The sequence below is a fragment of the Symphalangus syndactylus genome, chromosome 7 (genome assembly GCF_028878055.3).
Source record: "Symphalangus syndactylus isolate Jambi chromosome 7, NHGRI_mSymSyn1-v2.1_pri, whole genome shotgun sequence".
Lineage (NCBI taxonomy): Eukaryota > Metazoa > Chordata > Mammalia > Primates > Hylobatidae > Symphalangus > Symphalangus syndactylus.
The window spans coordinates 142730354-142745627 of record NC_072429.2 but is presented as its reverse complement, the minus strand read 5'-3'; the positions used below and the strand labels follow the sequence as shown (position 1 = coordinate 142745627).

The following is a 15274-nucleotide window of genomic DNA, read 5'->3' as shown; positions in this document are numbered from 1 at the left end:
TCACACTCTCTCTGCTTCTCTTCTTCTCTCTGCTGTGGCCGCAGAGGCTGGCTGAGCAGCAGCGGGCAGAGGAGCGCGAGCGGCTGGCTGAGGTGGAGGCCGCGCTGGAGAAGCAGCGGCAGCTGGCCGAGGCGCACGCCCAGGCAAAGGCACAGGCGGAGCGGGAGGCGAAGGAGCTGCAGCAGCGCATGCAGGAGGAGGTGGTGCGGCGGGAGGAGGCGGCGGTGGACGCGCAGCAGCAGAAGCGCAGCATCCAGGAGGAGCTACAGCAGCTGCGGCAGAGCTCGGAGGCGGAGATCCAGGCCAAGGCCCGGCAGGCAGAGGCGGCCGAGCGCAGCCGGCTGCGCATCGAGGAGGAGATTCGCGTGGTGCGCCTGCAGCTGGAGGCCACCGAGCGCCAGCGTGGTGGGGCCGAGGGGGAGCTGCAGGCACTGCGTGCCCGGGCGGAGGAGGCGGAGGCACAAAAGCGGCAGGCACAGGAGGAGGCCGAGCGCTTGCGGAGGCAGGTGCAGGACGAGAGCCAGCGTAAGCGGCAGGCGGAGGCGGAGCTGGCCTTGCGCGTGAAGGCTGAGGCCGAGGCAGCGCGTGAGAAGCAGCGGGCCCTGCAGGCCCTGGAGGAGCTGCGGCTGCAGGCGGAGGAGGCGGAGCGGCGCCTGCGGCAGGCCGAGGTGGAGCGGGCGCGACAGGTACAGGTGGCCCTGGAGACGGCGCAGCGCAGTGCAGAGGCGGAGCTGCAGAGCAAACGCGCCTCCTTTGCAGAGAAGACGGCACAGCTGGAGCGCTCCCTGCAGGAGGAACACGTGGCGGTGGCACAGCTGAGGGAGGAGGCTGAACGGCGGGCACAGCAGCAGGCTGAGGCCGAGCGTGCACGCGAGGAGGCAGAGCGGGAGCTGGAGCGCTGGCAGCTCAAGGCTAACGAGGCGCTACGGCTGCGGCTGCAGGCAGAGGAGGTGGCGCAGCAGAAGAGCCTGGCACAGGCTGAGGCTGAGAAGCAGAAGGAGGAGGCGGAGCGCGAGGCGCGGCGGCGCGGCAAGGCGGAGGAGCAGGCTGTGCGGCACCGGGAACTGGCTGAGCAAGAGCTGGAGAAGCAGCGGCAGCTGGCGGAAGGCACCGCGCAGCAGCGCCTGGCTGCGGAGCAGGAGTTGATTCGGCTGCGGGCCGAGACGGAGCAGGGGGAGCAGCAGCGGCAGCTGCTGGAGGAGGAGCTGGCCCGGCTGCAGCGTGAGGCGGCTGCGGCCACGCAGAAACGCCAGGAGCTGGAAGCTGAGCTGGCCAAGGTGCGGGCCGAGATGGAGGTGCTGCTGGCCAGCAAGGCAAGGGCTGAGGAGGAGTCGCGCTCCACCAGCGAGAAGTCCAAGCAGAGGCTGGAGGCCGAGGCCAGCCGGTTCCGCGAGCTGGCCGAGGAGGCCGCCCGCCTGCGTGCACTGGCGGAAGAGGCCAAGAGGCAGCGGCAGCTGGCCGAGGAAGACGCAGCGCGGCAGCGGGCCGAGGCGGAGCGGGTGCTTGCGGAGAAGCTGGCCGCCATCAGTGAGGCCACACGGCTCAAGACCGAGGCAGAGATCGCGCTCAAGGAGAAGGAGGCAGAGAATGAGCGCCTGCGGCGGCTGGCGGAGGACGAGGCTTTCCAGCGGCGGCGGCTGGAGGAGCAGGCGGCGCAACACAAGGCTGACATCGAGGAGCGCCTGGCCCAGCTGCGCAAGGCATCCGACAGTGAGCTGGAGCGGCAGAAGGGGCTGGTAGAGGACACGCTGCGGCAGCGGCGGCAGGTGGAGGAGGAGATCCTGGCGCTTAAGGCGAGCTTCGAGAAGGCGGCCGCTGGCAAGGCGGAGCTGGAACTGGAGCTGGGTCGCATCCGCAGCAATGCGGAGGACACGCTGCGCAGCAAGGAGCAGGCCGAGCTGGAGGCTGCGAGGCAGCGGCAGCTGGCAGCAGAGGAGGAGCAGCGGCGCCGTGAGGCTGAGGAGCGCGTGCAGAAGAGCCTGGCGGCTGAGGAGGAGGCCGCGCGGCAGCGGAAGGCAGCACTGGAGGAAGTTGAGCGGCTGAAAGCCAAGGTGGAGGAGGCGCGGCGCCTGCGGGAGCGAGCAGAGCAGGAGTCGGCGCGGCAGCTGCAGCTGGCCCAGGAGGCCGCCCAGAAGCGGTTGCAGGCAGAAGAGAAGGCACACGCCTTTGCGGTGCAGCAGAAGGAGCAGGAGCTACAGCAGACGCTGCAGCAGGAGCAGAGTGTGCTGGACCGGCTGCGCAGTGAGGCAGAGGCGGCCCGGCGGGCGGCTGAGGAGGCTGAGGAGGCCCGGGTGCAGGCGGAGCGTGAGGCAGCACAGTCCCGGCGGCAGGTGGAAGAGGCCGAGCGGCTGAAGCAGTTGGCAGAGGAGCAGGCACAGGCCCGGGCTCAGGCGCAGGCGGCTGCAGAGAAGCTGCGCAAGGATGCCGAGCAAGAGGCGGCGCGGCGGGCACAGGCGGAGCAGGCGGCCCTGCGGCAGAAGCAGGCAGCTGACGCGGAGATGGAGAAGCATAAGAAATTCGCCGAGCAGACGCTGCGGCAGAAGGCGCAGGTGGAGCAGGAGCTGACAACACTGCGGCTGCAGCTGGAGGAGACCGACCACCAGAAGAACCTGCTGGACGAGGAGCTGCAGCGGCTGAAGGCGGAGGCCACAGAGGCCGCACGCCAGCGCAGCCAGGTGGAGGAGGAGCTCTTCTCAGTGCGTGTGCAAATGGAGGAGCTGAGCAAGCTCAAGGCACGCATCGAGGCTGAGAACCGCGCACTCATCTTGCGCGACAAGGACAATACGCAGCGCTTCCTTCAGGAGGAGGCTGAGAAGATGAAGCAGGTGGCGGAGGAGGCCGCGCGGCTGAGCGTGGCAGCCCAGGAGGCTGCGCGACTGCGGCAGCTGGCAGAGGAGGACCTGGCACAGCAGCGGGCCTTGGCAGAGAAGATGCTCAAGGAGAAGATGCAGGCGGTGCAGGAGGCTACGCGACTCAAGGCTGAGGCAGAACTGCTGCAGCAGCAGAAGGAGCTTGCGCAGGAGCAGGCGCGGCGGCTGCAGGAGGACAAGGAGCAGATGGCGCAGCAGCTGGCAGAGGAGACGCAGGGCTTCCAGCGGACACTGGAGGCCGAGCGGCAGCGGCAGCTGGAGATGAGTGCTGAGGCTGAGCGCCTCAAGCTGCGAATGGCTGAGATGAGCCGGGCCCAGGCCCGCGCTGAGGAGGACGCCCAGCGCTTCCGGAAGCAGGCGGAGGAAATCGGTGAGAAGCTGCACCGCACGGAGCTCGCCACGCAGGAGAAGGTGACACTGGTGCAGACACTGGAGATCCAGCGACAGCAGAGTGACCATGATGCTGAACGCCTGCGGGAGGCCATTGCTGAGCTGGAGCGTGAGAAGGAGAAGCTCCAGCAGGAGGCCAAACTGCTGCAGCTCAAGTCTGAGGAGGTACTGCCCCCTCTACATGCGACGGGCGGGTGGGCCTGGGGATCTGCTTTGGTGGGTGGTGGGTGCTCCTGGGCTGCCGCTCCCTGATCACATCTTCTTCTGCAGATGCAGACGGTGCAGCAGGAGCAGCTGCTGCAGGAGACACAGGCCCTGCAGCAGAGCTTCCTCTCTGAAAAGGACAGCCTGCTACAGCGGGAGCGCTTCATCGAGCAGGAGAAGGCCAAGCTGGAGCAGCTTTTCCAGGACGAGGTGGCCAAGGCACAGCAGCTGCGTGAGGAGCAGCAGCGGCAGCAGCAGCAGATGGAGCAGGAACGGCAGCGGCTGGTGGCCAGCATGGAGGAGGCGCGGCGGCGGCAGCATGAGGCCGAGGAGGGCGTGCGGCGCAAGCAGGAGGAGCTGCAGCAGCTGGAGCAGCAGCGGCGGCAGCAGGAGGAGCTGCTGGCTGAGGAGAACCAGAGGCTGCGTGAGCAGCTGCAGCGCCTGGAGGAGCAGCACCGGGCCGCGCTGGCACACTCAGAGGAGGTCACTGCCTTGCAGGTGGCTGCCACAAAGACCCTGCCCAATGGCCGGGATGCACTTGATGGCCCTGCGACAGAGGCAGAGCCGGAACACAGCTTCGATGGCCTGCGGCAGAAGGTGCCAGCGCAGAGGCTGCAGGAGGCCGGCATCCTGAGTGCGGAGGAACTGCAGCGGTTGGCTCAGGGGCACACCACAGTGGACGAGCTCGCACGGCGGGAAGACGTGCGCCACTACCTGCAGGGCCGCAGCAGTATCGCAGGGCTGTTGCTGAAGCCCACCAGTGAGAAGCTGAGTGTTTATGCCGCCCTGCAGAGGCAGCTGCTGAGCCCCGGCACGGCCCTCATCCTGCTGGAGGCGCAGGCGGCCTCAGGCTTCCTGCTGGACCCTGTGCGGAACCGGCGGCTGACTGTCAACGAGGCTGTGAAGGAAGGTGTGGTGGGCCCCGAGCTGCACCACAAGCTGCTGTCGGCCGAGCGTGCCGTCACTGGCTACAAGGACCCCTACACTGGCCAGCAGATCTCTCTCTTCCAGGCCATGCAGAAGGGTCTCATTGTCCGGGAGCACGGCATCCGCCTGCTGGAGGCCCAGATCGCCACAGGTGGCGTCATCGACCCCGTGCACAGCCACCGCGTTCCCGTGGACGTGGCCTACCGGCGCGGCTACTTCGACGAGGAGATGAACCGCGTCCTGGCGGACCCCAGCGACGACACCAAGGGCTTCTTCGACCCCAACACGCACGAGAACCTCACGTACCTGCAGCTATTAGAGCGCTGCGTGGAGGACCCCGAGACAGGCCTGCGCCTTCTACCACTCACGGATAAGGCTGCCAAGGGCGGGGAGCTGGTCTACACTGACTCCGAGGCCCGGGACGTCTTTGAGAAGGCCACCGTGTCCGCGCCGTTCGGCAAGTTCCGGGGCAAGATGGTGACCATCTGGGAGATCATCAACTCGGAATACTTCACAGCAGAGCAGCGGCGGGACCTGCTGCGGCAGTTCCGCACGGGCCGGATCACGGTGGAGAAGATCATCAAGATCGTCATCACGGTGGTGGAGGAGCAGGAGCAGAAGAGCCGGCTTTGCTTTGAGGGCCTGCGCAGCCTGGTGCCAGCCGCCGAGCTGCTGGAGAGCAAAGTCATCGACCACGAGCTCTACCACCAGCTGCAGCGAGGTGAGCGCTCTGTGCGAGAGGTGGCCGAGGTGGACACTGTGCGGCGGGCTCTCCGGGGTGCCAACGTCATCGCGGGTGTATGGCTGGAGGAGGCAGGGCAGAAGCTGAGTATCTATGACGCCCTGAAGAAAGACCTGCTGCCATCCGACATGGCTGTGGCCCTGTTGGAAGCCCAGGCCGGCACCGGGCACATCATCGACCCCGCCACCAGTGCCCGGCTGACCGTGGACGAGGCAGTGCGCGCCGGCCTGGTGGGCCCCGAGTTTCATGAGAAGCTGCTGTCAGCCGAGAAGGCTGTGACAGGGTACAGGGACCCCTACACGGGACAGAGCGTCTCCCTGTTCCAGGCCCTGAAGAAGGGCCTCATTCCCCGGGAGCAGGGCCTGCGCCTGTTGGATGCCCAGCTGTCCACGGGCGGTGTCGTGGACCCCAGCAAGAGCCACCGCGTGCCCCTGGATGTCGCTTACGCCCGAGGCTGCCTGGATGAGGAGACCAGCAGGGCCCTGTTGGCCCCGAGGGCCGACGCCAAGGCCTACTGTGACCCCAGCACAGGGGAGCCGGTCACCTACAGCGAGCTCCAGCAGCGGTGCCAGCCTGACCAGCTAACCGGGCTGAGCCTGCTGCCGCTCTCAGAGAAGGCTGCTCGGGCCCGGCAGGAGGAGCTCTACTCAGAGCTGCAGGCCCGTGAAACCTTTGAGAAGACCCCGGTTGAGGTCCCCGTGGGTGGCTTCAAGGGCAGGACGGTGACGGTGTGGGAGCTCATCAGCTCTGAGTACTTCACTGCAGAGCAGCGGCAAGAGCTGTTGCGTCAGTTCCGCACGGGCAAGGTCACCGTGGAGAAGGTCATCAAGATCCTCATCACCATCGTGGAGGAGGTGGAGACCCTGCGCCAGGAGAGGCTGTCCTTCAGCGGCCTCCGTGCCCCTGTGCCAGCCAGCGAGCTCCTGGCTTCTGGGGTCCTCAGCAGAGCCCAGTTTGAGCAGCTCAAGGACGGCAAGACGACGGTCAAGGACCTTTCGGAGCTGGGCTCTGTGCGGACGCTGCTGCAGGGCAGTGGCTGCCTCGCTGGCATCTACCTGGAGGACTCCAAGGAGAAGGTGTCCATCTACGAGGCCATGCGCAGGGGCCTGCTGAGACCCAGCACAGCTGCGCTCCTGCTGGAGGCACAGGCGGCCACTGGCTTCCTGGTGGACCCCGTGCGGAACCAGCGCCTGTACGTCCACGAGGCCGTGAAGGCAGGCGTGGTGGGCCCCGAGCTTCACGAGCAGCTGCTGTCTGCTGAGAAGGCTGTCACCGGCTACAGAGACCCCTACTCGGGCAGCACCATCTCCCTCTTCCAGGCCATGCAGAAGGGCCTGGTCCTCCGGCAGCACGGCATCCGCCTGCTGGAGGCCCAGATCGCCACGGGCGGCATCATCGACCCCGTGCACAGCCACCGCGTGCCTGTGGACGTGGCCTACCAGCGCGGCTACTTCGACGAGGAGATAAACCGCGTCCTGGCGGACCCCAGCGATGACACCAAGGGCTTCTTCGACCCCAACACGCATGAGAACCTCACGTACAGGCAGCTGCTGGAGCGCTGCGTGGAGGACCCCGAGACGGGCCTGCGCCTCCTGCCATTGAAAGGGGCGGAGAAGGCTGAGGTGGTGGAGACCACGCAGTTGTACACTGAGGAGGAGACAAGAAGGGCATTTGAAGAGACGCAGATTGACATTCCCGGTGGCGGCAGCCACGGCGGCTCCACCATGTCCCTATGGGAGGTGATGCAGTCGGACCTGATCCCCGAGGAGCAGCGGGCCCAGCTGATGGCTGACTTCCAGGCTGGCCGGGTGACCAAGGAGCGTATGATCATCATCATCATCGAGATCATTGAGAAGACAGAGATCATCCGCCAGCAGGGTCTGGCCTCCTACGACTACGTGCGCCGCCGCCTCACGGCTGAGGACCTGTACGAGGCTCGCATCATCTCTTTCGAGACCTACAACCTGCTCCGGGAAGGCACCAGGAGCCTCCGTGAGGCCCTCGAGGCAGAGTCCGCCTGGCACTACCTCTATGGCACGGGCTCCGTGGCTGGTGTCTACCTGCCCGGCTCCAGGCAGACACTGAGCATCTACCAAGCCCTCAAAAAAGGGCTGCTGAGTGCCGAGGTGGCCCGCCTGCTGCTGGAGGCACAGGCAGCCACAGGCTTCCTGCTGGACCCAGTGAAGGGGGAGCGGCTGACTGTGGATGAGGCCGTGCGGAAGGGCCTGGTGGGGCCTGAGCTGCACGACCGCCTGCTCTCAGCTGAGCGGGCGGTCACCGGCTACCGCGACCCCTACACTGAGCAGACCATCTCGCTCTTCCAGGCCATGAAGAAGGAGCTGATCCCTACCGAGGAGGCCCTGCGGCTGCTGGATGCCCAGCTGGCCACTGGCGGCATCGTGGACCCCCACCTGGGCTTCCATCTTCCGCTGGAGGTGGCTTACCAGCGCGGCTACCTCAACAAGGACACGCACGACCAGCTGTCAGAGCCCAGCGAAGTGCGCAGCTACGTGGACCCGTCCACCGACGAGCGCCTCAGCTACACGCAGCTGCTCAGGCGGTGCCGCCACGACGACGGCACCGGCCAGCTGCTCCTGCCGCTGTCGGACGCCCGCAAGCTGACCTTCCGCGGCCTGCGGAAGCAGATCACCCTGGAGGAGCTGGTGCGCTCGCAGGTCATGGATGAGGCCACGGCGCTGCAGCTGCGGGAGGGCCTGACCTCCATCGAGGAGGTCACTAAGAACTTGCAGAAGTTCCTGGAAGGCACCAGCTGCATCGCTGGTGTCTTCGTGGACGCCACCAAGGAACGGCTCTCGGTGTACCAGGCCATGAAGAAGGGCATCATCCGCCCTGGCACGGCCTTTGAGCTCCTGGAGGCGCAGGCGGCCACCGGTTACGTCATCGACCCCATCAAGGGACTGAAGCTGACCGTGGAGGAGGCTGTGCGTATGGGCATTGTGGGCCCCGAGTTCAAGGACAAGCTGCTGTCGGCCGAGCGCGCCGTCACTGGGTACAAGGACCCCTATTCTGGGAAGCTCATCTCCCTCTTCCAGGCCATGAAGAAGGGCCTGATCCTGAAGGACCACGGCATTCGCCTGCTGGAGGCCCAGATCGCCACGGGCGGCATCATCGACCCTGAGGAGAGCCACCGGCTGCCCGTGGAGGTGGCCTACAAGCGCGGCCTCTTCGACGAGGAGATGAACGAGATCCTGACTGACCCTTCGGACGACACCAAGGGCTTCTTTGACCCTAACACGGAGGAGAACCTCACCTACCTGCAGCTGATGGAGCGTTGTATCACGGACCCCCAGACGGGCCTGTGCCTCCTGCCGCTGAAGGAGAAGAAGCGGGAGCGGAAGACATCCTCCAAGTCCTCTGTGCGCAAGCGCCGAGTGGTCATCGTGGACCCCGAGACGGGCAAGGAGATGTCAGTGTACGAGGCCTACCGCAAGGGCCTGATTGACCACCAGACATACCTGGAGCTGTCCGAGCAGGAGTGCGAGTGGGAGGAGATCACCATCTCCTCCTCGGACGGTGTGGTCAAGTCCATGATCATCGACCGCCGCTCCGGCCGCCAGTACGACATCGATGATGCCATCGCCAAGAACCTCATCGACCGCTCAGCACTGGACCAGTACCGCGCCGGCACGCTGTCCATCACCGAGTTCGCCGACATGCTCTCGGGCAATGCCAGTGGCTTCCGCTCCCGTTCCTCCTCGGTGGGATCCTCCTCCTCCTACCCCATCAGCCCCGCCGTCTCCAGGACCCAGCTGGCCTCCTGGTCGGACCCCACTGAGGAGACGGGCCCCGTGGCTGGCATCCTGGACACGGAGACGCTGGAGAAGGTGTCCATCACCGAGGCCATGCACCGCAACCTGGTGGACAACATCACGGGGCAGCGGCTGCTGGAGGCGCAGGCCTGCACTGGGGGCATCATCGACCCCAGCACCGGTGAGCGCTTCCCTGTCACGGACGCTGTCAACAAGGGCCTGGTGGACAAGATCATGGTGGACCGCATCAACCTGGCCCAGAAGGCCTTCTGCGGCTTTGAGGACCCACGCACCAAGACCAAGATGTCAGCCGCGCAGGCCCTGAAGAAGGGCTGGCTCTACTATGAGGCCGGCCAGCGCTTCCTGGAGGTGCAGTACCTGACTGGCGGCCTGATCGAGCCTGACACGCCGGGCCGTGTGCCCCTGGACGAGGCCCTGCAGCGCGGCACAGTGGATGCCCGCACCGCACAGAAGCTGCGTGACGTGGGCGCCTACTCCAAGTACCTCACCTGCCCTAAGACCAAGCTCAAGATCTCCTATAAGGACGCGCTGGACCGCAGCATGGTGGAGGAGGGCACGGGGCTGCGGCTGCTGGAAGCTGCCGCACAGTCCACCAAGGGCTACTACAGCCCCTACAGCGTCAGCGGCTCTGGCTCCACCGCCGGCTCCCGCACCGGCTCGCGCACTGGCTCCCGGGCCGGCTCCCGCCGTGGCAGCTTTGACGCCACTGGCTCCGGCTTCTCCATGACCTTCTCTTCATCCTCCTACTCCTCCTCGGGCTACGGCCGCCGCTACGCCTCGGGGTCCTCGGCCTCCATGGGGGGCCCTGAGTCTGCCGTGGCCTGAGCCTGCCTTCGCCCACCCCGCTCTGCATGCGGCCCAGCCCGGCTCCCACCGAGGTGCGGGGGCCGTTTTCAACGCTTAAAGGTGTCTTCCTCCCAAGTGGTGCCTAAAGTTTAACCAAAAAGACCAGACTAATATATTAATATATATCTGCTGTCCAGACAGCCTGTATTTTGGGGGACAGGGCTGGCCCAGCCCTGCTGGCCGCCTCACCCCCTCGGGTCTCCTCACTCCCTTCTACCTGCCACTCACACAGCCAGGTGCCTTGGAGGGTCCCAAGCTGGGCCCCAGCCCACCCTCCTGTCTTCCCAGGGTTGCCCACCTGCCAGTCCTAGCTGCACAGGGCAGCTGGGCCCAACCCTGTCATTAGAGGGCCCTCGGCCTCTCAGGGCTGGAGCCCTGGGCCGGCGTTTCTGCCCTGGTGTTTCTAGCACTGGCCTGCACCGTGGGCCTTGCTGGGGATGGGGGGCCCCAGTCAGCCTCTCTCCCAGTGTACCCAGAGAAGCCCCTTCCCCATGGGAAGACGAGGCCCTCGGGCCCAGCCCCCACAGTGCTGTCTGATCTGTGCTTTCCAGCTCACCCCCCACACTCACTCCTGAGACCCCTGGCCTCCGGCGTCAGCCTTCAGCCTCTGTTCCCCTAGTAAGTGCCTTCCATGTCGGCCTCTAACCCCAGGCCCCGAGGACCCAGACCCAGTGGGGAGACGGAGGTTCCAGCTGGCATGGCTGGGAACTGCAGACCTGTCCTCCTGGTGGGTCCAGGGGCCCCTCCAGCTTGTGGAGCCCCACCCTGGGGTGCTGCCTGCCCTTCTCTCTCCCACGGAGCCCCAGTCCCCTTTGGGCCCAGGCACGCCGGCCAGGCTCTGCTGACCCTCCTGTTCCACCCAGCCCTGGCCTCAGCAGCGACCACCCCTGCCTTCACCCACCGAGCTTTGCATGTTCCACTAACCCTGGGCGGGTGGCAGGTGGAGGTGTCAGGCTGCTGGCGCCTCTGCAAGGGCAGAACACTAACCTGACCGTGGGCGGGGCCTTGCGGTATCCGCCCCCAATAAAAGCAATTCCAACCTTCCTGTGCCTCCTGCCTTGTGTCTTGGGGTCAGGTGTGTGTCAGGGACAGGGTGGACATTGCAGCCCCAGGCTCCAGGCTCTGAGCTCAGCCACTGTGGCCGGTGAGGGACTATGTCTGTGTGCAACAGAGACCAGGTGCCCACAGGAGGGCAGCTGAGAGACCCTGGGCAGAGGGATTCACTGTGGGGCAGGGTGGTGGCCACACCGAGGCCGGGCCCGCTGGGACCTGCTGCTGGTCAGGTGCCGACCGGTCTCCCAGCCCCACCCTCTGCACCATAAGGGGCTCATGTTTCCTTATCTGAGGCGGGGTGTGGCGTGCTCCCATATCAGTCACTGGCTGTGGCCCCCTGGCCTCCGGGGAGGGTGCCACATGGCCCCGGGTCAGTTGGTTCCTGCTGGCCGGGCAGCCCTCCAGAGAAGGGGCCGCAGGCAGTGGGCCTGGTATGAGGGCCTCCACCACAGTCTGCCATGTCTCAGCCCCGTGCCCATCACGCTCCGGGGATTCCACCTGGATGGGCTTCTCCAGGCTTCTGATTGGCGGCAGTTTCTGGGAAGACTTAGGGGAGGAGGGAAGTGGGGCCGACCCCCGCCTGCAGTAGCCGCTGGCCCAGGCTCAGCTGATACTCTTTTTTTTTTTTTCCCAGGCAGTCTTGCTCTATCACCCAGGCTGGAGTGCAGTGGCGCAATCTCGGCTCACTGCAGTCTCCACCTCCCATGTTCAAATGATTCTACTGCCTCAGCCTCCCGAGTAGCTGGGACTACAGGTGTGCACCCAGCTAATTTTTTTATTTTTAGTAGAGATGGGGTTTCACCGTGTTGGCCAGGCTGGTCTCAAATTCCTGGCCTCAAGTGATCGTCCCTGCCTTGGCCTCCCAAAGTGCTGGGATTATAGGCGTGAGCCACTGTGCCCGGCCTTTACCTCTCTTCTGCCGGTGGGACCAAGGCCCTCACCCTGGGGTCCAAGTTCTGGTCTAATCGCTCTTGCTGGGTTCTACCCTCCCCACCCTGGCCCTGTAGAGGGTGCTCTGCTGGCTGGTCTGCTGGAACAGGAGCGGCCCCGGCCGGGTGGAGGGTGCTCTGCTGGCTGGTCCCCTGGAACAGGAGCGGCCCCGGCCAGGTGACCCACAGCCATCGAGCAGGGCAGCGCCTCACTCTGTCCCAGGTGGCTGGGTTCTAGGACCTCTGAGCCCTCACAGCTTAGAGTTGCTGGGAAAGGAAGCACAGGTTGTCAGTGGGTCACTGGAAGCTGGTGAGTGGGTGGCCACTCCTGCCTCTACCCCTTGGTCCCCAGACCCATGCGGTCCTCTGTGGGGCCATTGATTTAGGCTGAAGACCACATCCTGGAGGACGGGACCACCACAGCCCCAGAGGGTTGGTGTCAGGACAGTGGCACCAACTCTTTCCAAGAAGCTCGCCAACGCTGCAGGCTCTGCAGCGCCCGTGTTCCCGCTCCCTCTGCACCCCCTTGCCGGAAGCAGTCAGAGTCCCTGGGGGCCGTTACACAGGAGCCCGTCTCCCAGGGCAGACACGGAGGCACCGTGGGCTGGAAAGGTGGGTCTGTGCCTGGAATACCAGCTGTTGTCTTTCCAAGGGGAAGGGGCCTCCAGGGCTGAGTTTACCTCCAAGTGACTGGTTGGTCTCTGGCTGGTTTTGCGTGTTTGCACTTCAGTCAGTTGTCTGTGTGTCTGCACGTCTGTGCGCCGCTGTCCACCCCGTGTGAGTGGGAACTGCCCCTGACCTCCTCCCAGTGCAGTGGAGAGCCCTTTTCCCAGCCAGGAGCCACAGAACACCGTCTGAGGCTGTGAGTCTGCTCCAGGAAAGACCACAGACAGCACAGCAGCTTCAGTCGGCACTGCGGGGGGACGCTGTGGCTCAGTCGCCGTCCACCATAGTCTCCCCAGCTCTTGTAGGGACCTGACCAGCACATTAAGTGGGAAGATGGTGACCATCACCCATGCACCCTTTGGGCATCTGAGGTGTTGCTGACGCCGCCGTGTTGACCAGGATGTCGTATTGTTTTATTTCCTTGGCTGGAGCTGGGGGTAGTTTCTAAGGCTTCCATTTGGTCTTTCCCACTACAGTGATTTTTACTCCATGGGCCAAAGAGCCCACGTGAGGATTTGCCCGCTGTTGAGCATGCCAGTTCCAATTGCACGTTCCTGGGCTGGGAAATGATGGGCTGAGGCCTGGGCCAGGATTCTGTGCCCTTCCTGACCCCATAGTCCCTACCCAGATGGGAGCCTCTGAGGGTGCTTTGTGCCCCAGGTGACAGCGTCCACTTAGACCCTGATCTGGGCGTCTTCCTCGTCCCAGGGCACAGTTGTCCAGATAAGCATCTTTGAGTCCCTGGAGGGACTGGGGGGTCACTGCTGTCCACACTTGGAGGCATGAGGCCTTTCACAAGGGGACCTGGCCCCTCTTTCCATTTATGGGCTATGGCTCTGAGAACTGGCTGACATAAGGAAACAAAGCAAGCGGTTGTGTTTTCCATCAGAGCAGTGGGCCTGGACTCGCTCAGTCTTTTTAAAATTTGTGGGTGCCGTGTGCTAAGCCAGTGGTCCTCCGAGTGTGCCTCGGGACCACCTGGGAGCTTGTGAGGGGCAGAGCCTTGGCCCCGGCCCAGACCAACTGAGTCAGAAATCCTGGGCCTGGGGCTCAGCCAGCTGTGCTTTAAGGAGCCCTCCAGGGGCTGCCGTGTGCCTGAGTGTGAGAACCAGTGTCGTGAGCAGCCTCCTCGCAGGCTGCCCATCTGCGTCTCCTGCCAGGATGCGGCGTTCCGTGAGCCAGCTGCACGGGCCCCCGCAGTCAGGGTCTTCCGGCCACTGCCCCCACCTTTCCTCCCGCTGCCAGCACGTCTCAACAGGTGGGAGCTCCAGTGGCTGCACTGCCGTGGATGCCAGGCTGACAGCATTGCCAGGCAGTCGGTGGTGTTCTGACCAACTGTGGCATCTGTGCGCCAGGACCATGTCTGCGCCCCTTGTCCCAGGCAGGCTCCCCAAGGCGGTGCCTCAGCTACACATGGTTTCTGGAGAACTCTCAGGAAAGGGGTGCGACAAGTGGGGAGGGCAAGGAGCTGGCAAAGGGGGCTGGAGCCGTAGCCCTGCCCCACGGACATCTGAGAGGCAGGGGCACAGCTCAGAGGCTCTCACTCCTGCCCACACATGGGTCTGAGCTGCCTGTGGGGTGGCACGTGGTCCTCAGGCATCTCTGAATGAGCAGCTCTTGTCAGCCAAGGGCAGCGTTCTGGAGGAGGACACAGGTGAGCGTCTGCAGCAGCTGGGGAGGGGAACAAGGACACCCAAGGGGATCTTGGAGGATCGGCCACGGCAGCTGCCTTCACAGTGGCAGCTCCTCAGCAGCAGCACAGACGGACCGAGAGACCCTTGAAAACTCCTCCCGTGTAAATCCAGGTAAAACTTAAATAGCTTCTCAGGTGCATTCCTGACGTTACCAAAAAGACAAGGAGACCACCAGGGGTGAAAGATAAAGGGAGGCGTCAGTGCAGCGGCTGAGCTGACACTTCCCGAGGAATTTGTTGATCCTGGAAACCTCAAGCCTGGGGTTTAAAGGTCCTCAGGAACAGGAGGCCGGGATGCGGGCCGTACAGCCAGAGGCCTCTGTGGCATCCGGATCCTCAAAGAGCTGCACCCAGCAAGAACGTGGGTTCTCCGACGATCCAGCCACAGAAGGGAAGCGCTGGATCCTGCCTGGGCTCTGGCAGGAAAGCGTTTCCACTGAGCTTTACAATTTCAGGCCATCCCCTGTAGGGTCTGGAGAACCCCATGTGGAGGAATTACATCGCCATGGCCCCAGGTTGGTTGGTGCCTGGTACTTGGCATGAGCCAATATAATCTTATCTGGAGGTCTTCCCGCCAGCCAAGGCTTCCCAGGCTTCAGATAAAAGCCCTCGGGCTTTCCAACATGACACAGTCAAAAGTTACAAGACGCATGGAAACGAGCATCATGAACAAGGGCAGAACTGGAACCTGAAGGATGCAGGATACTGGAATTATTCAATAAAGAATACACAGTAAGTATGTTTAAAATGTTTATAACAACAAATTTATAATGTGAAAAGTACAATTCTAGCTAAAAAGAGCAAGAATATTTTAAAGAGGGCCAGGCGCGGTGGCTCACGCTTGTAATCCCAGCACTTTGGGAGGCCGAGGCGGGCGGATCACGAGGTCAGGAGATCGAGACCACGGTGAAACCCCGTCTCTACTAAAAGTACAAAAAAATTAGCAGGGCGTGGTGGCGGGCGCCTGTAGTCCCAGCTACTCGGAGAGGCTGAGGCAGGAGAATGGTGTGAACCCGGGAGGCAGAGCTTGCAGCGAGCCGAGATCGCGCCACTGCACTCCAGCCTGGGTGAGAGAGCGAGACTCCGTCTCAAAAAAAAAAAAAGAATATTTTAAAGAAATTTGATAGAATTTCTAGAAATGAAACATATACCAATAATATTTA

The 15274-nt window shown here is 64.0% G+C and overlaps 1 protein-coding gene across 14 annotated transcripts in view; it reads left to right on the top strand.

Annotated features, from left to right (window-relative positions):
- Nucleotides 1–10813, top strand: part of PLEC (plectin) — a 61912-nt gene extending 51099 nt beyond the window's left edge. For 13 of the 14 annotated variants that reach the window (XM_063643005.1, XM_063643004.1, XM_055287593.2 and 10 more), the window contains 2 exons: nucleotides 45–3425; nucleotides 3531–10813. In XM_063643005.1, coding sequence (XP_063499075.1) covers nucleotides 45–3425; nucleotides 3531–9749 — 9600 coding nt within the window. In that variant the 3' untranslated portion in view covers nucleotides 9750–10813. The remainder of the gene's footprint in view (nucleotides 1–44; nucleotides 3426–3530) is intronic. The other variant, XM_063643008.1, reaches the window with a different exon arrangement.
- Nucleotides 10814–15274: the final 4461 nt, after the last annotated feature.